Source organism: Agelaius tricolor, unplaced genomic scaffold (genome assembly GCF_023055355.1).
Source record: "Agelaius tricolor isolate 1412-34295 unplaced genomic scaffold, bAgeTri1.0.p SCAF_1, whole genome shotgun sequence".
Lineage (NCBI taxonomy): Eukaryota > Metazoa > Chordata > Aves > Passeriformes > Icteridae > Agelaius > Agelaius tricolor.
The window spans coordinates 2,408,885-2,434,591 of NW_027269261.1; the positions used below are offsets into that span (position 1 = coordinate 2,408,885).

The 25,707-nt window shown below is 45.9% G+C and overlaps 1 protein-coding gene across 2 annotated transcripts in view; it reads right to left on the bottom strand.

The window, feature by feature from the left end:
• Positions 1-25,707, bottom strand: part of REL (REL proto-oncogene, NF-kB subunit) — a 29,138-nt gene that overhangs the window by 2,609 nt on the left and 822 nt on the right. Inside the window, exons 2-9 of one of the 2 annotated variants that reach the window (XM_071443836.1) lie at positions 21,358-21,500; positions 18,626-18,774; positions 14,589-14,680; positions 4,701-4,841; positions 1,668-1,772; positions 1,216-1,428; positions 819-887; positions 646-720 (exon numbers count right to left, since the gene is read on the bottom strand). In XM_071443836.1, the coding sequence (XP_071299937.1) occupies positions 646-720; positions 819-887; positions 1,216-1,428; positions 1,668-1,772; positions 4,701-4,841; positions 14,589-14,680; positions 18,626-18,774; positions 21,358-21,500 (987 nt within the window). Of the gene's footprint in view, positions 1-645; positions 721-818; positions 888-1,215; positions 1,429-1,667; positions 1,773-4,700; positions 4,842-14,588; positions 14,681-18,625; positions 18,775-21,357; positions 21,501-25,707 lie in introns of those variants that run through there. The other variant, XM_071443922.1, reaches the window with a different exon arrangement.

The following is a 25,707-nucleotide window of genomic DNA, read 5'->3' on the forward strand; positions in this document are numbered from 1 at the left end:
AAGATTGCATGGGTGTTTCCACTGTCTGCTTTGCTTCACTGCTGTCCAGGATGGACCCCGGAGTTGTGGGCAGCAGCAGGAGAGCTGCTTACTGTCACAGACATCTTTTATGAACAATCCTTTCCTTAGGATTTTTCCTCCTGAGAAGCTGAGAGGCCTCAGGAACAAAATGTAACCAATGGTTCTCTGCTGCTGTGGAATGCAACAGGTGCATCTGGGATTGGTCTCATGTGGTTGTTTCTAATTAATGGCCAATCACAGCTGGCTCAGACAGAGTCCAAGCCACAAGCCTTTGTTATCATTCCTTTTCTATTCTTAGCCAGCCTTCTGATGAAATCCTTTCTTCTATTCTTTTAGTATAATTTTAATAGAATATATATCATAAAATAATAAATCAAGCCTTCTGAAACATGGTGTCAGATCCTCATCTCTTCCCTCATCCGAAGACCCCTGTGAACACAGCCACAGCTTACTTGACCCCTCTATGGCCCATACTGAGGGTGACACAAAGAACTGATAGCTTGAAGTTTGTACAGTCAGAAGCATCACTGTCTTACAGGAAGAAAGCCTCAAGAGATTAGAATTTCGAGCAAAGAGAGGGCACTATCTCTTTAAAGCACTGTCAGACTGCAGGCAAAAACCCACCTTTCTTAATCGCCTTCCCTTCAGGAGTGACCACAGGGAATGAGGCTACTTTGGGCCTCTCCATCGTGTTGGATCCTGTGATGGAACACAACATGAGTGTGCAGCATTTACAGAGAACAGCTCCAGCTAAATGTAAGCTCACTCAAGAAGAAAAAGAAAAAAATTTTCCTTACCACAGTCCTGTATGAGCTTCTGCCAAGCCAACGTTGATCTCTGCCTTTTTGCTTTGTTGCCATATGGATCTGGAGAGAAAGGAGTGGAAGGGGAAAGTGTTGCTTTTCTCTTTAAGGAAGGCCTAAAGGATCACCCTAGTGGCACCAAGTTGTAGTAGGAATTACTTAAAGGAAAACATTGCAGGCATGGCAGCACTAACAAACCATGCCAGTGCTACCCAGCAGTAATTCTGGTAATTCCACTGAAAGAGGGAATGAACTGACTGCTGTAACTTTCAAAACCCCAAACTCTACTTTGCCAAAGCAGTGCTGTGGATCTCCTATTCATTAAGCCACCGCCACGAGTCCTGCATTGGCCATGGCTGTTCAGAAGCTCCTCTCATGGTTGGAACCGTACCCTTTTCATCTGGCAGGTATCTGAAATCCATGGGCTCACTGACTTCCTGGTCCGAGGGCCTCCGCAGCTGCATCTTCACGGTGACGGGCTCGGAGATGTCCCTGAGGAACGGCGGCGTCCGGAACACGATGGCGACCTGGCGGTGGACGTCGGCCTGGGAGAAGGAGCCCTTGGCCTCCCAGTTGTCCAGGACAAACCTGACTTCTATGTCATCTAGGCCAGGAGAAACAGAAAGATGCTTGTCAAGCTGGAAAACTGAGAACTTGCAGCAGAAAAAAGGGGGAGCAAAGTGAGGAGCTGAGATCCCACGAACCCGGAAGCTGTTCCACCCAGCTCCAAACCCAAACCGCTCCGAGGTGTGTGCTGAAGGGGTTTCAGCCCCCCAGCAGGAAAATGGTCATGGAATGTGTCCAGTTGAGAAAAAGAGAGAGAAAAAACCTAGTCCAGGTTACCTTTCTGGACTTTGTCACACAGCAGAAATATTTCGTCTCCTCCTTTGACGCTTCCACAGTTCTTGTTCACACGACAAATTCTCAATTCTGCGGTGTTGGGAGCTCCTGGAAGCAAACAGGCAGATTTAATGACCTAGAATTACTGTGGCTCTGTCACTGTTGGATAGGAGGTGCTGGGACTTCATTATATCAAGGAGGAGTGTGACACCCTGAAATCCACACAAAGCAATTTCCTCCATACAGGAAATTCAGGGTCTGACATTCCATGATCCTACAGCTTATCTCCAAGCACAAGACACCAGCACTGCTGTGCCACCCATTCCCTAACTATTGTAGAGCAGTCTCAAATACTTTCCCCACTGAGGTGGTGGTGCTCAGCCCCACTGCCCTTCAAGCTGCAGAATTCAAAGCAGCTCTGTGGGTGACTGATTACCTTGTACAGTCACACTTCTCTGGAAAGAGCTGGGCTAGCAAGTCAGGAGAATTCCCCTCTCTGAGGATCTGGCTGTAGTTCTATTCTCAGAGCTGCTTGGCCATCCAGCCTCTCCTCTGTTCCCCTCTGCAGGTGCCCAGGAGCAGCTCCATAATTTCACACCTTCACTGAGGGCAGCAGGTTTCACCCCAAACCACTCAAACTTCCAGCTCCAGGCTGTGGCTGTACAAGAACAGCCCTCAGGATAGCTGAGGATGGAGAGCTGCCTCCCTCCCAGCATGAGTTAGCCCCCACTGAAGGCTGCACACTGCATTCCAAACAATCTCATGGCTATGGGTGACTCCAGTGGGATGGAGCCACGCTCTGCCTGGTGGTGTCTGGCTCCATTCTGGAGCAGCAGCTCCAAACACTTTTAAAGTGTCTGGAACGATCCAGCTGGTGCTGCTTTGACACCATGAAACTGATCCTGCATGAGGCTCCACCACCATAGGCTCCCCATTTCAGACTCAGAGAAGAAACACAAAAATCAAAGCTCATGGTATCAACCTCAAAAAAACCCCTACAAACAAAAAACAAACCAAACCAAACCAATCTGCTTTAGTTTGAATCAATTCCTACCCAAGTACAGCTAGACTACACCTAGAGCAGAGCTCTGGTAGCCCCTCACCAGTCCCAGTTAGGTAGGTACTGTCTGCAGTTACTACTGTCACTATTCTAAGTGGGAGCTCAGCCCCGTGTACTACTACATGACACAAACCACTTCATTTGCTGAATGAATCAGAGCCCTTCAAGGGAAGGGAAACCAAACAAACCCAGAAACAGCACAGGGCCATGTGATTGACAGCGTCACACGGAGCTTTTCACAGGAAGGGTAAATTAAGAATTGTGAGGAAAAGCCTCATTTTACCATGTTTCACTTCTGTGTGCTTGAATGGCACTCAATAGCAGAGAATCAAGGAGTGGTCTGGGTTGGAAGGGATCTTAAAGATCATCCATTTCCAACTCCCCAGCCATGGGCAGGGACACCTTCCACTGTCCCAGGTTGCTCAGAGCCCCATCCAGCCTGGCCTTGGACACTTCCAGGGATGGGGCAGCCACAGCTTCTCTGGGCAGCCTGTGCCCTGGTACATTAACACTTCTCTGGAAAGAGCTGGGCTAGCTATGAAGGATGAGAAAGTGAAGAAACACTGGATTTGAAGTGTCCAAGCTGGCTTCCATGGCATCTCTTTGCTCCTAATCCGAGCAGATCTGTGGAGGCTCAGACCTCAGAGCCCAAGGGTGCCCAGCCTGCAGCCCCTGTCCCCTGAGGGCACAGCCTGGCTGTCAGAGCAGCTCTAAGCAGGCTGACACTTCTAAAAGCAGCTAGGATGTGAAACTGAGCAGGGCTGTTCTTTACAATGTGTGGTTGGGTTTGTTTACAGGGCTGCTCTGCTACAGGGAGGGCTCTGGGTGCCTGCAGAGCTGCCCACACACACCCAGCACCGCCCCTGCTTCCCCCACAGCAGCTCTGCAGGCTCTGACATCAGCCCACCAGCTGTAATCATGATTTGGCACATTTCTAAATGGCATCTAAGGCAGAGCTGCAAATCTGGTGCATCAGTTTTTTATCTCAGCCCTGATTATTTTAGTGCAAGGGTTCTCAGTGACACAATGCTAGCAGCTCCAGCTTCTAGATCGTTCTGGAGGAGACTCTAATTATATCAGAGCCATCTGAGTTCATACTCAGCATATTCACAATGGTTTGTGCCCACATCAACACAATCCTAACAACTTCAGGAAATGCAGATCTCATTTTATTCAGTACTTTCTGCTAAAATGAGGATGTCAAATATTTAGCATGGAAACACTCATGGTGCAGAAATGAAAAGCGCTGCAGGAAAGTTTTTCAGGATTAAGAGTTCTTTTGCTACTCTGCTCCCAGAGAGGAGTCCAGCACACACTGGGGGCTAAAATCCTCAGCTGCTGATGCCCTAGGGATGTCCAGTTTTGTGGAATGTGGAAAACAGTGCCAAGAAGGAGTGTCACATACTTCTGCACCCTCCTGGGTGACCAAGGACTCCTCCATTGCCCACCTGTCCATGAAACAGCCACCAACCAGGACACAATAGGCCTTCAGACAGTTTCCCACTGCCATAAATCTCTCTTGCAAGTCCCATCCAGAGCCCTCACAAGGGCAAAGGCAAAGGCAAGACTCCTCAAGGGCACAAACAGGCTCTAGAGGACTCTTGGAAAGCAGATCAGCCTTGAGGCAGCCACCCATCCCACTACTATCACTTGAATCACTTGGCACATCAGGCATGAACCCTTCCTAGCAATCACTGCTGCCGTGTGTGAACACGGGCTGGAAAAACACCTGGGTGTAAATCCAGGAATGCCATGGACAACCCTCACTCTGGCTGGCCAACATTTCACCCTGGGATCACGTCTGAATGTTTGCTCACTGTGCCTTGCCATGGGACACTCATGCACCTGGCAGTCCCACGCCACAGAAGCCACCCAGAGCTGGCACAGGCCTCAGGCAGCTGGCATTCCCCATCCCAAGCTGAAGAGAAAACAAAAGGGGAAAGCAAAGAGAGCCACGTGGCTGAGGTGGTACTCACTGTTGTCATAGATGGGGTTGGAGATCAGAGGGGGCAGGGCTATGCTGTAGTTGCCATGCTCGTCAGGGAGGAAGGCCTGGAAGCAGAGCCGGACCACGTTCAGGTCGTACTCGTCGATGTTGTGCAGCTGCTCCTCGGGCACTGAAGGACACACAGCACCCAGGGTCAGGCACAGAACCAGCACCAATTCCTCACCAAACTGGGGATGAGCCCTCACCAGTAAAAGAGATGGAGCTGCCCAGCTGGACAGGGGCTGCATGAATGAATCCCTTGCTCACACCAATGATACTGAAGCCTTTCACGCCTTCCCTGCACCCAACAGGGTTCAGTTGTCCGAACTCCCCATCTGTTCCTTGTGCCTGGGTTCCCCACCTTGCCTGCCACAACAGTTTCATGTAGCTATAAGCTTAACAGTAATTTTTTATTCTTTGTGCATGATAAAATTTGCAAAATTAATGTTGCTGCCCAAGAGAAATATTTTGGTACAAAGGGATCCTAGGATCCTGTTAAAGACATTCTTTGGCTACATGGTATTATTTTCCTCTGGAGACTGAGATGGAAGAAGAGTCAGAAGACAATTCCTGGGGCAAGAAAGAAGCTGAAACAACAGAAACCACCTCCCCAGCCCATCACCAGCAGTGTCACAGCTGTACCTTTCAGAGCAGGGATCAGTAGAGCCATTGGGATACAGATTTGTGACACAAGAAGGAAAGCCTTGCTGGAAAGGATCCATTTCCTTGCATATTCCTTCCAGTTTGCATAACCCAAACTCAGCATTCCAATTTTGTTCACTCCTTATTTTAATTATAAGACACAGGGTCTGGGGTATCATTACTGAACATTTAATGTATTCCCAGCTTAATGGACAATTCTGGGCAGAGCAGCCCCCTCTGAATTCAACACTTTCCTTTAAGGTGTGACACTAAACCATTATCTTATGTTGGCACTCAATGCTAGTAAAAATGAGAAACTGGCTTAATTTCACTTAAGTAGAAGTACTGATAATTAAAATAATTGCAAGTGTTTCTGTCTCCCCAAACCCCTCCCAGCAGCAGTTCAGCTGTTTCACACTCCTCACAGTTACCCAAAGCCAACATGTGCCAAGCCACCAGATCACCAGCTCTCCACTCTCCTGCCCTCCCTTTCAAAGGGCTCTTGCAGGAGCAGAAGATTAAACATGGCTGTGATAAGCAGCCTGGGGACCACGCTGTACTGATTACATTGCCTGCTCTGACCTTTAGCATTTATCACTGGCTCAGGTCTCCACCCTGCCACGAGTGGGATTCCACAATGCCCACTTGATGGCTTCTTCCTTTTACCTTTTGATAAGTGTGAAATTGTCAGTGTGATGAGCTCAGAATACTTTCCACTGGGCATTCTGAGTCCTTCTGGTGCTCTGAATATCAATTTCTCCTGGTCTCTAGTGCAAAGGGAAATCAAGTCACCTTTCCCCTTTCCAAGCCTGTGATCTGCAATATCTCAAGGCAAATACAGCAGCGAGTACAAAACTAAGCAACAACTGTGGGAGCTTCAGAAGTGCTGAGCCCAGGGGAGTCCCGCCCGTGAGCACTGTGCAGGTTGGTGCTCACTGTGTCACCAGACACACACGGTTTTATGCTTTAATGCCCTTCATTAGCTCACCTGCTAACCTGAAAGAGGATCTTTAGGAAACGGGTTTGGAACAGACAGCTCCTCAGCCTGACCCGGATTTGGCTGACTTACAGCCCAGCTGCCTCTGGGTACAGCTGATTCAGAGAACACAGAAGGAAAAGTGCACTTTCAAAGGGCACCTTGCAAAAAGGCTATCAGGAGAGCAGCTCTAATCCATGCCCTGACATCATGGAAGCTCCCAAGGACACCCTGACATCAGGGCTCACATTCCTGTTAGCCATTGGTGACCATGTGGGTCCCTGCAGAGAGCCAAGGGGTGCTCAAACCTCAAACCTCTTCACTATCAAACTAAGCACACAGATTCAGTACCTTTGCCTGAGTAAGCTGTCTGTGGATGGAAGCTGAGCACGAAATCTGGATCTGGCTCCTGACCCTGAAGCCAAAGTGAGGACATCGTGGTTGTGCAACCAAGGCCCTCTCTCACACTAAAGGAGCCTCAGCCCCGCTCCAGGCCCTCCACAGGGAAATGTGACTCTTCCTCAGAAACATCTAACAGCAGACTGAAGCCTAAGAGTACTCCATAAAAGCAAAAATACTCTAGATATGGAGAAAATTAGCAATGCTAATGTTCAAATGATGTCATTTCCTCTGCTACAAACTTGCGCAAATTCCCAGTAAATCTGTCCAACACCTGACACAGGAGTTGTGTGCCAGGAATGGCAAGGGACAGAATCACTGTGTACAGCTCATTCTATTGCAGCAAAACCACTGCTCCTGATTTGCATGTTTTCATAAACCATTTAATAGAATCTTTAAAAATGTGGGGTTTGAAAGAGGAAGCGTTCAGTCAAGAGTGATTCCTCTTGGGCTATTTTTAACCCCACAAGAAGAACATAACAGTGCAAGAAAAGGAGAACAAGACAGCTGCAACTCCATCTTGTGATGACACGCTTCAAAAAAGAGAGAGACACCAGATTCCATGTGCATATGAAGAAGCACACAGCTTTCACCCATTTCAAAACAAGACAATCATCCAAACAAAACAAAATGCTCTTATTTTTAACAAACATCTAATCCTGCTCCCTCTGAAGTCCATTTGAGAGCAGCCACTGACTTGGAATGGATGCTGGTTTACACCTTGGGAATATTAAAAGCAAACAAAGCCGAGGCAGACAAACACCCTGAGTAACGCCTGGAGCGCGGCCGGGTGGAGGACGGTCATGTCACCCCATCTTATTCCAACAGCTTCTGTGCAGAGGGACAGCAGAGGGGTTAAACCTGACAAACCTGAAGTCAATAAAGTTAGGAAACACTGTCGAAGATTTTGGGAACGCTATGTACTGGAGAGGAGGAGCAGCCACCCCGCCAAGCCCTGCGAGCTCCGCGCAAGCAGGACTGAAACCGGGGAGCATCGCAGGTGGGAAGGAAAACCATCATCCCATGTGGCACCTTGGGGGCACAGGTGTGGTGAAAAAAGGCTCCAACACAACACAAGAACCAAAAAAACAAAAAGGGAAGAAGTTCTCTGGTTTTGGCAAGGGTTCAACTTCCTCTTCTGACTGCTGCTCGCTGTGTGGTACCACACCTTAGTGTCTTCATCTGGATCCAGCTGAAAGAGCTGGAGCCCGACCAAAAGCCTGGGTATATTCCTGTGATGGCCCAGTCTAATTACAAAAAATAGCCTTCACCTGGCAGAAATCCTTTAACTGTAGTTGTCTCTGCACACAGGAACACATGAAGGACTAATCATAAGCTTTACAAGGAGCTTTCAGAAGTAACTCACAGAAATTAAAATAATATTTTAAAAATAACTAAAATTCTAAGGTAAATATGGACTGTGATGTCAAAAAAGCCCATAAAAATACCAGCAGCACCATGGTAAAAGAAATCCAATCCCGCTCACCAAGATTCTGGCAAGAGGGTTGCAAAAGGAGTACCTGGAGTTATGGTCAAACCCAGGGAGGATTTGCTGTTCATCTGGAAAGGCACTACAATAACCAGTAAATAATTTCATTATAGATCTGTTTACAACTCTTCTGAACAAAATGCTGGTTCTTCAGCTTTACTAAATCATTATCTTGGAAATAATTCCCTAATCCATTGTCTGCTAAGGTGGGGAAGGACCAATACAGTCCCAGTGTGGGCAAAACACCCCACGTGAGCTGAACTGTGAACTCCTTCCAACCTGAGCTGGCTGATCCAGGCAGCTCCCAAGCATCAGGTTTGGGCTGTCCCTGTCTCCAAGATTTTATCTCTAAAATCCAGAGATGCTCTGCTGTGATTCCACTGAATTCCACTGAGGACCTGCTGGATTTGCTGCTGTAACACAAAACTGGAGACTTTCTGGGCTCAACACACCAACGTGCAAGTCCAAGTTCGGACACAAAATTAAAGATGCTAATGGTGTCAGGCATCCTGTTTATTAATTTCTAATTATAGTTTTATAGGTTTTTTAGTATTTCAATAGCTTTCAACATCCAGCAAGGCCAATAAAATGCCATCTCTATGATTAATTTAATGGGGGGTTAAGGGCTCTGATGTTCACTCATAAGGTGATGCATCAGGGAAAGTGGAAGTTTATTCTGAACACTGAAGTGAAATGATCAAGGGTTTGGTTTTTTGACTGATAACACCTATCAAACAGCAGATCCCTCACACAGAGCCCATCACCCAACTAACGATGTCACCCTTCTGGAGTGGGCAGAGCTGGAGGCATCTCAACTTAACCTGCATGGAAACTTCCAGGGCAATGTGGTGTGACACAGTCAGAGAGGGGGCTCTGTGGAGAGCACAGCTCACCCTGCTGCAAAGGGACATCCTGTGACCTTCCCCTGTCACTGAGGGGCTGCAGGGCCACATGAGATGTCAAAGAGAATGACCTTCCACAAGTTAAAACACCCCAGAGATCACACCTCATTAATAATCATCACACATCACTCCCCACATGTGTGGGGAACACACATCATTAATAATCATCATGAGTTGTTTCTCTCTTACGCAGATGAGGGTTTTTAATTTAGGGATATGCTGGGAGCTCAGTTTCATTTAAGGGATGACACAGAAGTGGTTTGCCTGCAGGGTTTTGCTCCTGGAGTACAAAGATACCCCCCTTGGCCCTGATACCGACTGGGCAGTCTAACTCGGTCCATGCCAGAGGTTTTGCTGCAAAAGGTGGCTCTGCCCAACCTTTCCAGCACTGCTCAGGCCGGCTTAGCTCTCATGTGGTGAAGCAGATCAAGGAACTGGTCTGGCTCAGAACTATCTTGCCAGAAGGGAAGAGGAAAAGGCTTGTTTGCAGCCAGCTGGTTCCCACGACAGGCAGCCCTGGTGGAAGCAGAGCTTCTTCCAGAGGTGCTGCTGATTTACACCAGGCAGGGAAATGGGCTGCAAGCCACAGGTCCCTCTTGGTGCCCAGGAGGTCCATTTCAGACCCAGCTTATCCCCCCAGCCTGTGTCCCTGCTGGTGCTGGGGTACCCTTTTACTAACACTTCCCAAGGAGCAGGATAATGGAATGGTCTGGGTTGGAAAAGACCCTAAAGCTCATCCAGATCCATCCCCTGCCATGGACAGGGACACCTTCCACTGTCCCAGGTTACTCTGAGCTCCATCCAACCTGGCCTTGGACACTTCCAGGCATGGGGCAGCCACAGCTTCTCTGGGCAACCATAAAGAATTTCCTTTGTATATCCAACCTAAATTCCACTCTTTCTATTTGAACCCATTACTCCTTGTCCTGTCACTACAGTCCCTGATGAAGAGTCCTGGTGAAGCTGGGAACAAGGGGAGGGAAGGACTGTGGGAGCACTGTGTTTCTTCTCCCAATACAGCACACCTGTTTTATTCCACTGAGAGCCACAAAAGGTAATTTTCAATCAATTCTGCAGAAAAAAACCAGAAACTTTTACCTGTACCTTGAAACAGAACATGCATCAGCAACACCCATTTTTCAAAAAGCAAAATGTCAGTGAGTTGGTGAGTGCAAACAACTAAAATTCAGATGCCATTCTCCAGCCAGTCAATGCCCAAACTTCTGTGGAACATTTCCCTGGTTTACAGAAGAAAGAAATTCAGGGGAGGCAAATGGCCTGGCCAAGGAAGAATTGTAAATACAAATTAAAGCTTTCAAAACTCAGGACTTGTTTCACCTAGACAATGTTTCTCTGGCTTCTTTTCCTGTTTTAAGTTCAGTGTGAAAAAGGTAAAGTTGGAACAGATTTAAATGAGTGTATCTATCAGGCTCTGTACATTCCTGATATCGTTCTTTAGGCGTTTCTGTTTCTATCATAAAAAAAATAAACAAGTCAGCATATTTGTCTTGCTACCTGGTAATTTTCCTTTTTAAACAATTTGAAAGGGGGCTGTCCTTTACTATTAACACATGCATTTTGGAAGGAGCAGAAAGGAGCCTTTGCATGAGAGCAGAGGAACAAAGGGCTTCCCAAAGCTAAGCCAGGGCCATGCCATGATCAGGACACGCAGCTTCCCTCGAGTGGGTTTGCTCTGTGTCCCTTCAAAAGCTGATGAGACTCACTACTACGCTTTTACACTTCAGGATGTAACTGGGAGGCTGCACATTTGTTTTAATAAAAGAAAAGAAGCTCAAAGCTTCTTGTGATGTCCGAGGAGATTGTTACAGCGGGCACCTTCAACCCGTCCCCACTGCCGAGAGCCACTGACGGAATCCACGAAACTCCACAAAACCCCCTACGGAGCTGGCACAGGTGGAGAGGGGGATCCTGGGGACGCCACAGGAGAGCAGCAGCAGAGGAGAGGGGGTTTCTCATGGAAGCAGAGGCGGAGGAAGCCGCGGAGAGGGGCCGGCGTGGGCAGAGCGAGGGCGTCACGGCACGGCAGTGACGAGCGCAGGGTCAGCCGCCGGCGGGCGGAAAGGGGAAACGCAAAGGAAACGCTGCGGAGGCACAGCAGACGTGCCGAGATGTGGGCTGCAGGGGAGAGCCTAAAAATGAACTGCACGCTCCTAAGCACAAGCAGCTGCAAAGGAGCAGGAAGACTGAGCCTGTGGCAAGCTCCAGGGAAAGTCAGGTTATCCCCACTGATAAAAACCGCCTGGAATTTGGGGATTCTCACTCCGAGACAAGTCCGGGGTTTTCGTGCTGCCGTGCATTTGGCTAGAAAAAGGTCAGTCCTTTGTAACACTGCACTGAGTACAGTTTTTCCATAATTTAAAGAAAACATTTAGGGCTTTTCCTCATTGACAATTAACTCCAGTTGTTATTAACTCAATTGTTGTCTCTATGTCAAGTCACACCCACTCACAAAAGCTCTTAACTGAAAACTGGCTCTTCTTTTAATTTGAGTTGGCTGTACATCAGACAGTGCATGGGAAGACAAGGATATGGCACAACTCAACAGCTCCTAAAAGAAAACAAACACCATAGAAAGCAGACATGGACCAGCTCCACTGGAGGAGTAACTCTGCTCCTTCGATGCTGTGCTATTTGTATCATCATCATCACCACCATGCCGAGGAGTCCCAGTTGCATGTTAGGCTGACACTGTGCCCCATTTCCCTGGAGTGCTCAGAGATGAGAGACAAAAGGGATTTCTAGAATTCTTGAGATTGTTAGAAGGCTAAAATATATGGCAGGTGCTTTAGGAATACCACAGATCACAACCACGATGTGGAAACAGCAATTCCCTCTCTCTCAAACAAGGCTAACACAAGAGGAGCAACCTGATTGCAAGTCATCCATCCTAGTGAATGCACACAGCTCCTACAGCCTGTGCTGAACTTCACAAGGCACAAATGCTGTCAGCCAGCACTGGGAGTTCACAGGGAGACAGCCTTACACAGGTGCACTGGCAGAATGACCCCAATGCACCTCCAGCTGGGCACATGGCAGTGATCTGCAAACAAGTTCCCATCACCCAGGGATTCCAAGGTAGGCATCAATTGTTTAGGGTCAATACTCAACCTCTCTTCCCCAAAAGGGGGCTCAGGACAGGGAATGCTTGTTCCAGAAGAAAGTGGGAAAGAAGAAAGAAAAGCCTACCTATACACAAGCACCCTGAAGGCTCATTTTCCATGAAGTTCCTTTGATGATGTCATACAAGAAATGAGTAACACCAACTCGCGACCTGCTCCAGAATGTCTCTAAACAGGGCAGTCAGATGCCTCTCTGAAGACACAGAGGTAAAGCACAATGCAGGATGGATTCAGCACAGCCTGCACAATCCTGGAAAATGTACCAACACTCCTCTGACCTTAAACAAACTAAATCCCTACATAAAATTCTCAACCTTGTCAAGCACTGAACGTTTGCAACGATTGCTGCTTGCAAAACCCCGTTCTGATCAACTAAATAAACACATAAAACCACTCCTGTCACTAATTCTGTTTTATTAGACCTTGGTCCCAGGCCCTTCTAGGCTCTGCTCAGCGTGGGACTGCCCTGGAGGCCGCTCTCAAGTGGCTGTGCTTTGTGCTGACACGTTAACATGCGCTGAAGGGCAGTGACGCAGCTGGGGATTGCCAGCGGCCCCTTCTCAGCACAGCCCCTGCCCAGAGCAGGCTGCTGCCCTGTGTGTCACCCAGGCAGGCTCTCCCCTGCTGCCAGGGCAGCAAAGTGGCCTCCTCCACTGCTGGACTGGTGGGAAGAAGCCCAGGATCTGCCCGGCTGCTACCGAGCTCAACTTTCTGTAATCCCCCCAAAATTTATTAGTGGATGTAGAGTAAAGTGTCAACAACTGTAAAAATTCTACTTCCTCCTAAAGAAAAGTTCCCCTTTTATTGTTTGAAATCAAGGTAGAGCTGGCTGAGTCAAGGCAACATATTCAAACCCTTAAAGTGTTGAAATTGTGCTGATGAACTAAACTCTTGTCAAAATACTGTGTGCATACATAATCTTAATTAGGGCATTTGTTCAGATGGGTCATCAGGGCCATCAGCCTGATTCCAAAAAGCTGCTCTAAAATTAAGAAAAATATCTAAGACATTTCTTATTCTGTGATAAATTCTTCATCCTTCTTTTTGTCCCAATTCAGGGACATGTATTTTTAAAGGCACCAGAAATCCAGCTCTCAACTCTCCATTAAGGATCTTACCTGAATATAGCAAGAATTCTGTGGGTATTAGAAAACCCACTGAAGTGTTTGGAGAATCTCCAAGCTCCTGCTTAAGGAAATACACTTAGGGAAATACATGACTACACTGACATTGCTTAACTAATAATTTGGGGGTATTTATGCTTATCATTTCATTTTCCTCAGTTGTGCCTGCACTCTGGTCCCACTGCAATTGGCCAAAAAATGTTGCAGTGTGTTCCCCACCCCCTCTGTGCAGAGAACTTGGCAGTAAAATTGCTGTGAGGGGAGTTGGTTTAACAAGTTCATCTGAAGGGAAACCACTCTCATTTTTTTATTTTTTTGCTTTCAACTTGGTTTTCCACTGGAGCAACTCGCTGTGGGGCCACGCAGCCCCTGTGTGTGGTGGTGTGAGGAAAGTGGTGGGAGTGTGTGAGCAGGGATGGAGGGAAGAGCAGGATGACTCCTCCTGAGAGCAGCCCACAGATCAGTCACATCAAACAAAACCCTGTGGGCTACCCCTCACAGGTGTGGTTCTGCAGCAGCAGGCCCTGCCTCTGACCCTGACAAGCCCAACCACAGCATCACAGGATGGTTTGGGGTGGAAGGGACTTGAAAGATCATCTTGTTCCAAGCCCTGCCATGGGCAGGGACACCTCCCACCTCCCACTGGGCTGCTCCAAGCCCTGCCCAGCCCAGCCTTGACACTGCAATCCTGCTGTGGGTTTCTGAGATGCCATGCTGTGAAATCAAGTGAGGGGCAGTTCCCAGGGGGCCATCAGCCCCCTGGCTTGGCCACAAGAGACACAGCAAGAGAAGAGATGAGAAAGTGGAAATTGAGATTTGTACTGGCTTAAGTCGTTGCAGTTATGCTAATTCAGTCTTTTACTCTCATCACTGCCAAAACTGGGGAAATCCAACTCCCAAGATACTTGTAGACATTTCCAGGAAAGGTTTCTGCTGCTATCCCATTCCTTCTGTCCAAGCAGCAACTCAGACTGCTGCTGGGAATCACAAAAACTCAATATAAAAAGAAAAAGGGCAACTATCCAAATAGATTCATCACATGATGACTGGGAAGAAAGACTGGGAGGGACACAGAAGGGGGAGACTGCTTCTCAGAAAGAGATTTTTTTGGAGAAGAAAATAAAGCTCCAACCCAAAAGCAAAGGCAGGACAGGACAAACAAAACCCCATCACCCTGCCAAGAGAACCAGCTGATTTCCACTCACCATTGAAAGGGTTAATTTTCTTTGAGATTCGTAAAGAAATGGACTCCTTCAGGTCTTTCTTCTTCACACACTGAATGCCCAGGTTCTGAAAACTGAAGCATATGTGGCCAGATTTCAGCAACTAATAACATCTTCAGTGGAGACTATTAAATATAATATTCATGTTAATTAGTGTGATAACATCCAGTGTAAGAAATGAAAAAAAATCTTCTTTTGAGAAGGGTATAGAAGACCTGAAGAGAAAGAAGCTGTTTTTCCTAAAGTAAGGGCAGACACAGAAGGAAAAAAATCCTAAAATAAAATTCTAAATCATTTACATTCTTAAAAATATATATTTCTATATTAAAATTTATCACTCTGCAGTAAACCTACAGTGATTAAAAAGTAAGATACTCAATTTGGGTGATTTATAATGACAATCATTTTTGTAATCAATAAACCTGGTAATTTGCATTAGTTAAAGGATTTACTCTCCTGCTTTTATCAGGGAATGTAAATCTTAAACACTATTATAAAGGGGTTTTTTTAAACAGGTCAAAACAAGTTTTTAAATCTCACATAGTTATGGAAAAGTTCTGAAGAGCTCTGCTCTTCCTGATTTGCATAAAAGTGCAGGTCACCCTGATGCAGGAGGTGGGGGGAGTCCCAGGCAGGCTGACTCTTTCCCACATGGAAAAACCATGACATCATCAAAGAAAAAAAGAGAAACAATCTGTGTTTCATGATGCTATAATAAGCTCTGAAGATGGGTTCTACCAGGCATCTTTCTCCAGAAGTCCCAGCCATTTCCCTTCCTTTGAAACTCTACAAACCTTCTTTGCTTCAGTAAAAGAGCATCCTACTGCACCTAAAGATAGTCCTTTTTCCTGCCAAGAGTGCTTGTACACTTCTATCCTAGCAGGATGTTAAGTTTAATCTCCCTAAACTCTCCTGTCTGTGCCCAACACGCTGTGCTCAGAGGTTCCTAAACCCTCTGCCATCAACTAAATAAACACATAAAAGCCTCCACTTCAGGCTCCACTTCCAGAACCTCTGCTCAGCAGAGGAAGGCACAGGCTTCCTTTGCAAACTGAACATGGCATGACCTAGGGGAAAATAAGATGCAGCAGCATCTCATCATTCACTAAAGCACTTTGCCTTCCTATCGTGGCTACTGACACTCACCCTGGGACTGTACCTTGATGAGCAATCCCATTTCCACCTGCTCCTGGAAGAAGTACTTTCTTTAGGGCTGGATCACAGCCCACATCATTGCCCCCCTCAGAACACCCACTGTATTCCATAGATTGTTTGAAGCACACCTCCAAGTCCACAAACAGGGGAGGTTCCTTGTTATACCCCCAAAGGAAGCCTCTCATGGACAGGAGGCTTTTCAGCAGCCCAGAATTGTCAGATTATCAATTTATTATCAATTATCAGCTTTCAAAGGCTGTGCTGTCACAGTGAAAGTGTGTGTTTAGCCATGCCTAGGCAGAGCTGGGGCAGAGGAGGAACTGCTGAGAGCCCCAGCAGGGCTCTGGGGTTTCACATTGATGGGCGCTGACAGGAAGCAAGTGAGATAACAAGAAGAGAGAGGGAGAAGTAGGAAGAGAGAGAGAAAAAAATTAAAAACAGCTAAGAAAACTATGATATCATCCTTGCAGAGAGAAGAAACTAGGAAGTAAAAAGTCTGAGTACACAGGCAGCCCACAAGCTCTGACTTTCATAGCCTTGCCTTGATGTCTCGGCCAGGGAGGGCTCTGATCAAGTTTGGGCAGCAGTACAAAGATCATTATACCACAGGCAGAACAAAATGCTTGGGAACTTTAAAACATGGGGACCTTTGAACAGCAGAAAGCAGAGTAATTACTCAGAGCAGCCCAAAATCTGTGATTAGTAATTCCACTTCTACTGAGGGGGGAAAAAAAGGATTTTTTGCTCAATTTGGGATGCTCAGCAAGAGTAAAGAGCCAGAAACACTATTGACAGAGGACATCTCCTGCTCACTAATACTGGATGAGGCTTTTCTCCAACACGAAGAGAAGAATGTGAAGGTTGAGTCACCAGCCACAAAAAGGAAAATGACTTTAAACATCCAGATCCAATTATGGATCATACTGTTCTTTCATCTTAAAGCAACCAATGATTTGTTAAAAAAAATGAGTGTACCGATGCTGGAAACATTTCAAAGGGAATGTGTCGAGCCTCCTCCCATCAGGACCTCCAATGTCAAACACAAAGCTCACAGTTTCAATTATCAATAACATGAAAGCAGCCCACTTACTATTCTGTAGGTAACTGAGAGGCTCATATCCTAAAAATATTGAGAAGAATTCATGGATGGAGCAAACAAGCACCAGTGCTAGAAGTGAAACAGAGGAATGGCACTATGCCAAAGGGCAGGATTTGATGCAAACATATAATGGAGATGAAATCACAATCTGCAAATAAATATTTGCAGAGCATCCCAGTGCTTCTTGGCATGACATCCTGCAATGGCCCCTCTAGAAGGCTTGCCTGTGCCTCCACACTGAACCCTGTGCAACCAAATGCCAAGAGGAGAAGCAATCCTCAGGGTCTGCCTGCACTCAGTGATGGGAACACAGGGCCAGAAAAGGCATTAAGCAATCAGGCTTTTCTGCTTTGGATCAGCAGGCACAGGGCTGAGGGGAGGAAGTGGGATGGGCCAGAACAGCTTCTTCTTCTTCTCAGCTTGATCTGAGAAGACCAAGGGGAAGCTGGTGAATGGATGGCCAGAGGAAGATGCAAGGTCCTGCTGGAGTTTAGGATGTTTGCAAGTCAGGGTGCTCTGTGCCACCAGAACACACTGCAGCACACCCCTGATCCCTTGAGCCTGGGCTGGATGCTGATGCCATCCCTGATCCCTTGAGCCTGGGCTGGATGCTGATGCCATCCCTGATCCCTTGAGCCTGGGCTGGATGCTGATGCCATCCCTGATCCCTTCAGCCTGGGCTGGATGCTGAAGAAGCATCTCCACTGTTTATTTCACCATTTCATAGTGAAATAAATCACCACCTTCAAAACAAATGTGTCTTCAGCTCTCTCCTTTAATAGTGTCCTACTGACTAAACCCACGTAAACATGGAGTAATTTCACCAACAGCAACAGAATCCCATTGGCCTGAGAGCTGTGTGTAAGAGCTACTTATACACTGAAATATTCACCTGATTTTCTTCCCAGCTCAGTTATGCTTACCCCAAAGCAATAGCCTACTTCCATATTTCCTACATTGCAAACTGTGAACCACAAACAGCTTGCCAGTTCTAAATTCCCTTCTCCAGCAATAATCACTCCATGTTTGCTGCAGCTTATTCTGCTTTTATTTTGTTACACGAGACTTGGTAAACTTGGAGGAAACACCATGAAATACAACTGTATTTGAGATATTCTTAACAGCACTGAGGAATGTCTTGTACACATCCTGAGTTTTCCTCTCTGCATCCACAAGCAGATCCTTCCCTGGCACACTTACTCTTCAGAGCTGGGCCCGAGCAGAATCTGTATCTTCAGTCAAAAAACCCCAAAAGCAACAACAGTGACAGCTACTAACATTTCCAGATGTGTCACAATCACTGTCTTCTAGGTTACATGATACTCAGCCACTACAAACTTTCTCCAGAAAGTCCAAATATAATTTCCATGGAAGGTGTGAACTTCCCTCATCACCACGAAGTACAAATTCTCATGCTGTTACCCTTTCTATTACTCATCATTTTTACATGTAGGAAAGAGTCATGCTCAAGATTAAGATGTACTAATAAACAAGGCTAAAAAAAGTAAGTGGGAGAAAGGAAAAGAAGACAGACATTGGGAGAATGGCTGAAGGAAAGAAGAGGGTGACAGGAAAGAAAAAGTACACGTGTAACATCAAAAAGAGAAGGAAATACTTCCAGGGGAAGTTTCCCAGGATGGATTAGCAAACTATAGCAAAGACAGCATTGTAATTGCTCTTTTAATCATTAATATGAGTTTTAAAACACCAGACTAGCAAACCACTTGCACAATCAATCAAACTCCCAAGCAACACCATTACTCACGACAGGACTCGCCGTTCCGGCCCGAACTCAGCTTCGTAGTAGCCATCTCTGCAGTCTTTTCCAACCAGATCATGGGGGTGTGGCTTGTAGGGCTCATTCTTCGTTACCAGTGTAGTTCTTATTTTGATTTTTCCAAAATAGTTCAGAATCTACAAAAAAAATGTGGGGTGTTTTCAAGGTTTTAGGTGTCGGCCCTCATCTGTTACAGAAAATCAATTTTATCCTGAAATGCTCTGTGGAAGAAACACAGAGCTATGCATGTGACCATACAGAAATGTTGTCTGAAGAACAAGTCTACCTCCAAAGATTTTAGGAAAAAAACTCATAAAGGACCAGGGATGAGGATAACACCTGTGCATGGAACACTAAGTAGCGAAAGAGGATCTTAGCAGATACAGGATAACATGACAAACATGACACAATCCCCTCTGAAGTTGTTGGGTTTTTCCCAACTAATTCTCAGATGAGTAGTCAATCTTACACTCAGGCTGGGCAGTACCAAAATCTCAAGTTCCTACCAGAGCTCTCACAGCAGTCATCAGCCAATTCAATGCTCCTTTCTCAGGTGCATGAAAGCAACCTCAAGCTGATGTCTACCAGTGAAGTCACCGAGTGTGAGGGAGTGTAAAAGGAAAAACAAAAAAGGAGGAAAAATAGTTTGGCCTAAATTGTTTGACACATAAAAGCTTGAAAGCAAATACAAGACTTACTCAGGCACATATTTGTGCAGAGGTGAGCTTTCCTCCTCCACTTCCCCTGCCCTGTAAGTAACAGTCCCTCTCCTTCCCCTCCTTTCTTCTTCCTGAGACTCCAAAGATCCACCATGTATCCTTTTTTAGTCAACACTTCAAATCTTTAATTTGAACTGTGCTCTTTTACCTGTCATCATCTGTTTGCATCAATCTCCAGTTTGGGTCCATTCAGTCTTCACACAAGCCACTGTAACTTTTTACCCTTAAAATGATACTTCCACTGCTCCTTTACTTTCTTCAACCATTACATCATTTCTCCCTCACTTTACACCCAGCCCCATGAATGTGAAGCCTGATCTAGCTGCTTTTGGTTCTCCCGTGCCCCCTTGATGTTCATCTTCATAACCACACCATGAAACTTCATCTCTTCCTGGCCCCTCTCTTCACGTTTCCATCTCTAGAGGGCACTCCCCTGGAACCCAATCAGCACTAAAGCCTCCCACGGGCTCCAGGGAGGCAGGAATTCACCTAGAAATCACCTGCTATCAGCACAATCAGCTCTGTCATCAATAGTCACCTTTCAAAAGAACAAACTTGGCCAGGCTTGCATGGTCACATACCCTGTCCCACCTCCCCTCTGGGTTCCGCCTGGCCTTCATGTGCAGCACAGTCCAAGAAAAGAAGAATTAAGGCTTGATTCAGCCCATTCAGCTTGTGCCCTGACACAGACTGGGGCTGAGAGTCTGTGCAAGCCTCTACTCTTGCCAACAGCCCACACAGTTCCTTGTTCAATTGGCAGAGTGCTGAAAAAATGAGTCTGGCACCATCTCCATTTCCTGCATTCCCTAACCAGATCTGGCACTGTGATAGTCAAAGGGAACCCTTCTTTGCTTCTTCCCTCACTAATTCTGGCTCCAGGGCTGGACCAGCTTCCACAGCTGCCTTTATGCAATAGAGACTCACTCTGCTGCTCAACACATGACTGCCAACACTTTCCTTCTCAAACCCTCCCTCTTAAAGAGCTTTTTTGCTTCAGCATAAAACTTCTCATATTTCTCACATTTCACATCCTCTCTATCTGTTAATGTCCTGCTGTGATTCCAGAGACTCCATTTTGGGCTCCCCATTGGTGTTTTTATGCTGGCATACTCTGCAAACACAGATACACAGCCTCTGTTCCCGGACAGGAAGATGGCAAGTGCTCTTCCCATTTAAATTTGAGCTTTTTCCTCTAACCTCAGCTGACAAACTTAAACATCAGCAAGGAGATGAGAAATTCTCTTCTCTTCCCCTACCTGTCTAGGGTCTCCTTTGTCCAGCCTATGAAAGCTACTGTCTAAGTGGTTCCATTCCAGCTCTGCTGTCTCTGTCTTTGTCCCTGCTTTGGTCACAGCTCTCAGGGCTCCTCTGAATCCCTCCACTCTGGATTTCCCAACCCATCCGTGGTGCAACCACCCCACTCATCATCCCTACAGATGCTCTGAGGACTCAGTTCCCCGTTCCGAGCTCATTTTTAAGTTCTGACTTCACACACTTCAGGCTGGTGTCTTTTGCAGAGCCCATTCTCCCCATCATGGGCGATTGTTTGCTCGCACAGAGCGCCTTCTTTCATGTTGTGCCCAGCAACGTTTCAAAGCCTTTCCACATTTTGTAGGCAAATTCCTTCAACTCTCTCCCAAAATTCGTGCTGCAGTCCAAACCTTAAAACCAAACCCACGTCACCCAAGTAAGGAAGCAGAGCAGACGTGCACACAGAGAAAGCTGCTAATGAATGGCTCCCAGCCCTGGAGTCTTCACTGTGGCCCCTCTAGCAGCACTTTGTAAACCACCTCTGCACCTTCTCCTCCTCCTTCTGGAAACCAAATCTTTTCGTGACCAGGAGCAAGTAACTCTTTTCCCACTCTGCTGCAGCTCCATTTGCATGCCAAGGAAAGAATCCCAGAAAGAGAGATGAAAAGCATTGTATTTACAGTGCAGAGTCCAACACATTGCTACGAGCACCACGGGCACTGGTAATTCCTGGATAAAAGCAGTATTTACCTGGATGGAAGGGAAGGTCTTGTTGTTCTCAGTACTGTGTTCTCCTGGAATGCTGCCTGCTGATCTTCCCTCACATTTGTATCTGAAACGCATGCCCCTTTGCCTGGGTTGCTCAAATATTTCAATGTAGGGCTCAGGGCCACCTTCAAAATAAAATATTTTCAATGTTAGGACACAGTAGAGCTTAAAAAGCAGCAAAAGATGCAAGAATTAGAATTTCTAGGCTTTTGATTTACATTACCATCTTTCCACTTGGTCTACCCGTTCAGGAAATCCACTCTCTATTTTTAGGTACATGAACATGTTGAAGGTGGGGTACAAGGGAAGAGAACAGATTTGGATGAAACATCCACAATATCAATGCCATGGAAGTAATTAGCAAAAAAAGACACCCTTCTCTCCTTCTCCTCTAGAACTTAGCTTCTTTTAACCATTGTAGAAGATGTGTCTGATTAAAGAAGTTTTTATACAACAAAAGCCAAATCATTATTTGGGATTTCTCAAATCATTATCCAACATTTTTAGGAATAATACAGTTTTAGGTATGGCTGTTGTCTCCAAGCACTGGTACTGTCAACTGCTGTATTCTCTTAAGCATCCTCTGAAAGGGAAGATGTTTGCTCAGAATCCACTGATTTAGGTCCTATCACAGTGCAGCAGAAACTATTCAAATTATGCAAAAAACCCCCACGCTCCTACTGGGTGGAATACTATCACTGTGAGCTCAAAAAAATACCTGACTGCTCGTATTGAACTCTTCATTTTGAGCTGCCCATCTCCCATGGGGCTGGTTTCCAGTTGCAGTATCTCCCCAGACAATGAAACCTCAGAAAAGCTATTGGGCAGCTGTCAGAAGGGAGGTTTTCAGGAAACACAGAGTGATAGCTGAGAATAAGAGACAGCAGAACTCTTAAATTAGGGGGGGGGGGGGGGGGGGGGGGTTAGAAAGACATTAACTTAGCAAGAGCCTAAGTACTTCTCAAGTGATGTTTTATTGCCAGACAGCAACAAGCTATTTCATATATCTCACTGAGAACATCAAACAGGACAGTCAATCAAACAGTGACAACAGTGGGATGGCATGTGAAAAACAAACAAAAGAGGCTAAGTAAATATTGTTGAAGCTGAATCATCACAGTGCTACACAATCAGAAGAACGTAGCTTATGGAAATGTCTACTGAGCTCTCTGTCATCTTCATATAATAGCATCCTCCTCAAGCAAGGCTGAGCATCACAAACAAACAGGACAGACAATATCCTGTGGCACAGCACTGAAAAAAAAGTGCTTGGACTTCAACATAATAAGCAAAACAGTTATTAAATATATTGAAAGTGCTGAAAGGGTAAAAGAACCCCTACTTCCTTTTGCCCAAGGTCTGTGCTGCCTGTGAATCCACAGCACACAGGTTTTGGCAAAGAGGTGGATTCCAACCCTAACTCCATAATAAAGGCTTCTCTTTTGTACAATGGTTTAGGCACCTCTGCCAACACAAAACTTGAACTTTATGTCTGGGATTTGTTGATCGCAAAAGATTTCCAGTGCTGCAGCAGTTCATACCCAAAGTAGGAAAATATTATAACCTAAGAGATAAAGTAATTGAGAGCAGCAGAGAAGGGATGGATGGAAAGAACAACATGTGAGACATCACCTCAGTCTGACCTGAATGCACATTTATCTGTCACACACCTACAAGCAGGGGTGGAACTGCATCCTCCACCATGTGAGAGCAGCTCTTGGATGGTCTTGCACAACTGGAGCCTCTGCAAAACCTTCACAAGCACAATACACTTCCACTTGAGACTGTGTTTGGGGTCAGAACCTTTGGGAATTGTAGTTCAGGACTCTTTACAGACCTTTCCAACAGTCAGTCAAAATGCAGCAGTTTCTAAACTGATCACCTCCCATCAGGTAGATTTTAAGTAACTTGCTGATCACCAGGCATGAGCCGTCACATTAAACACACATCAGCCACTAGTCTAGTCTAGGTTCCTCAGGGGGATAGCCCCTTTTCTAGATACTTCCAGCTCTTTACCTAACTCTCCTTCAGATGAGCTTTGCATATTTTCTCTTTCTGGAAAACAAGCAAAAGGGAAGGGGAAGGCAGGCATTGATAACAAAAAAGCCTAGAAATGACGTAAAGCTGGTTTCAGAGAGAGCAGAAGTCTGGGCTTCTCACAAAACCATGCTCATGCATCTGTGTATGGCTATTTTAACTTCCACACTTCAACTTACTTCAATGCTATTGCACTGATCAGCACAAACACAGACACGTATCCATATACTAAATTAAAAATCTGTGTTACAAGTTAAAACGACCACATTACAGGAAAGTGCCTCCTAATCTGGCACTAATCTGGGAGACTCTCATGCTTACATAGCTGCCAAGCAGACATGCAGGACACCCACAGACATTGTGTATTTGTCAGAACCAGCCAGAGCCTCGCCACTCGCTACAAGAGCGCAATCACTTGAGGTCTTTAACTCTTGCTGCTTTAACCAACAATTTCCCTTCATGTTCTAGCAACACTCTGCTTGAGAGGGCTATTTTCTCACCTCTCAAGAGCCCTTTATTTTAAGGCTCTGGGCTCAGTGATCTTTATAGGGCTGTGGTTGAAACAAATGTCATTGAAGGTAAACCCACCGCTCAGCAGCAGGTGTGTTTGTGGGAAAGTAAAGCTCGGTGATGCAGCAGCCTCCAGAGATTAAACATTAAACTTCATTTTGTCTTGGCTGCCTCTCTCTCTGTTCAAGAACCACGTTATCATCTCTGCTGTGATTATCAGTGTCATCATGTTTTGTGCAGAGAGGAAACACACAGAAGTGTTTGTGAGAGTGACAGGTATTACCAGCACTCTGCAGCCAAGTGCCCGGTGTTCCCTATTTCTGTAAATCAGCAATGTGCTTGGGAAGTGGCACAGCTTAACTGTGTCACAATCTGCTCTCACACACACACAGAGGTCTGTTAGCTCCCACACAGCCACTACAGACCTGCCCTCCTCAGGTCTCACTTTGTGTGTCAAACAGAGGTGAGATACACCAAAACCCAAACTCTCACTAATTCTAGAGGAGAAACACACAGCTATTCCTATTTATTACCTGCCTGTCCACAACTACTCCATAAACCATTTGAAATGGAAGAAAAAAAATCTAGCTAATCCTTCATCTAAGTTCTTAAGAGTTTAATTTGTCATTGTAATTAATTCTAATTGCCTATACACATGCTAGCAATAGAAACATTGTGCTGCACATTATAACCTGCCTGTCATTCTTGTTGTTATTGAATTGCTTTTTCCCCCTCCTGCCCTGAATACAACACTGAACAATTTTAAAGAGAATATAGGAGATCAAGTGTCCCAATTACATATGCAAGGAAAAGAGGCAAAAGCAATGACAGCTCTGAGAGTTCAGCAAGGAAAAGAGGTAGAAGCAGTGACAGCTGTGAGAGTTCAGCCAGTTATGCTCATTCAAGAACTGAAGGGTGTTTTATTCTCACATTTTGAGCAATACAAAGAGGAACAAAAGGACAATCCCTAAAACTCGGAACAGACTTCCATCAGACCTCTCCATGACAAGAGACCTGTGAGAGTCTGAAGTTTAACAAAGCCTGTTTCACGAGGGAGGAAGTGTGACACACTGCCACCAAGCAAAGTGACAACCCGATCAAGAGTTCTGTCTCATCCCTTTGCTCCAAGCAAGCAGGCTCTGGAGGAACTGCCCAATTTGTCATTTTCTTGCAGGGCCAAGAGCGAACAGACTCTCCATCAACACCTGCGTGTGAAAGCAGAGCAGCTGTGGGTATTTGTGGAAGATGTGAAAGTATCACCAGAAACCCTCCGGCCCGAGGTGCCCGCACTGAGACACAGATGGGAGAAGTGTCGCTCTTGAACTCTGATGTCACCGCTCTGAACAAATCCCTGGTGGCACGAAGTCTGTCATTTCTAAAAAGCAAGAATCTATCCACTTGTAACCTTCTGCAACACTTCAGGCAAAGCGGGAGGATGGCAAAGCTTTGTCACAGCACACCCCACCCAATTTAAGCAAAAGCAACTGGAAACGTAACACGATTTGATTTGAAAAAGCAGTAATCTACCTACGGCTCTATAAACTGCACAAATTCTAACAGAGACCAAACAACGCTCGTGAACTTCCTCTTTACTATCGTGTTACATTACAAAACGGCAACGAAAAGGAAAAAAAAAAAAAACAAAAAAAAAAACGACAAAAGCTAGCTAGTACCAGGAAGTTATAAACTTCCCCCGCTGAAAAAATTCCTTATCTGGTTCCTAATTACACTGAAAATACATAAAGACACGAAGAAAAAAAACAACCCGAAACTGCTCTCTCCTGC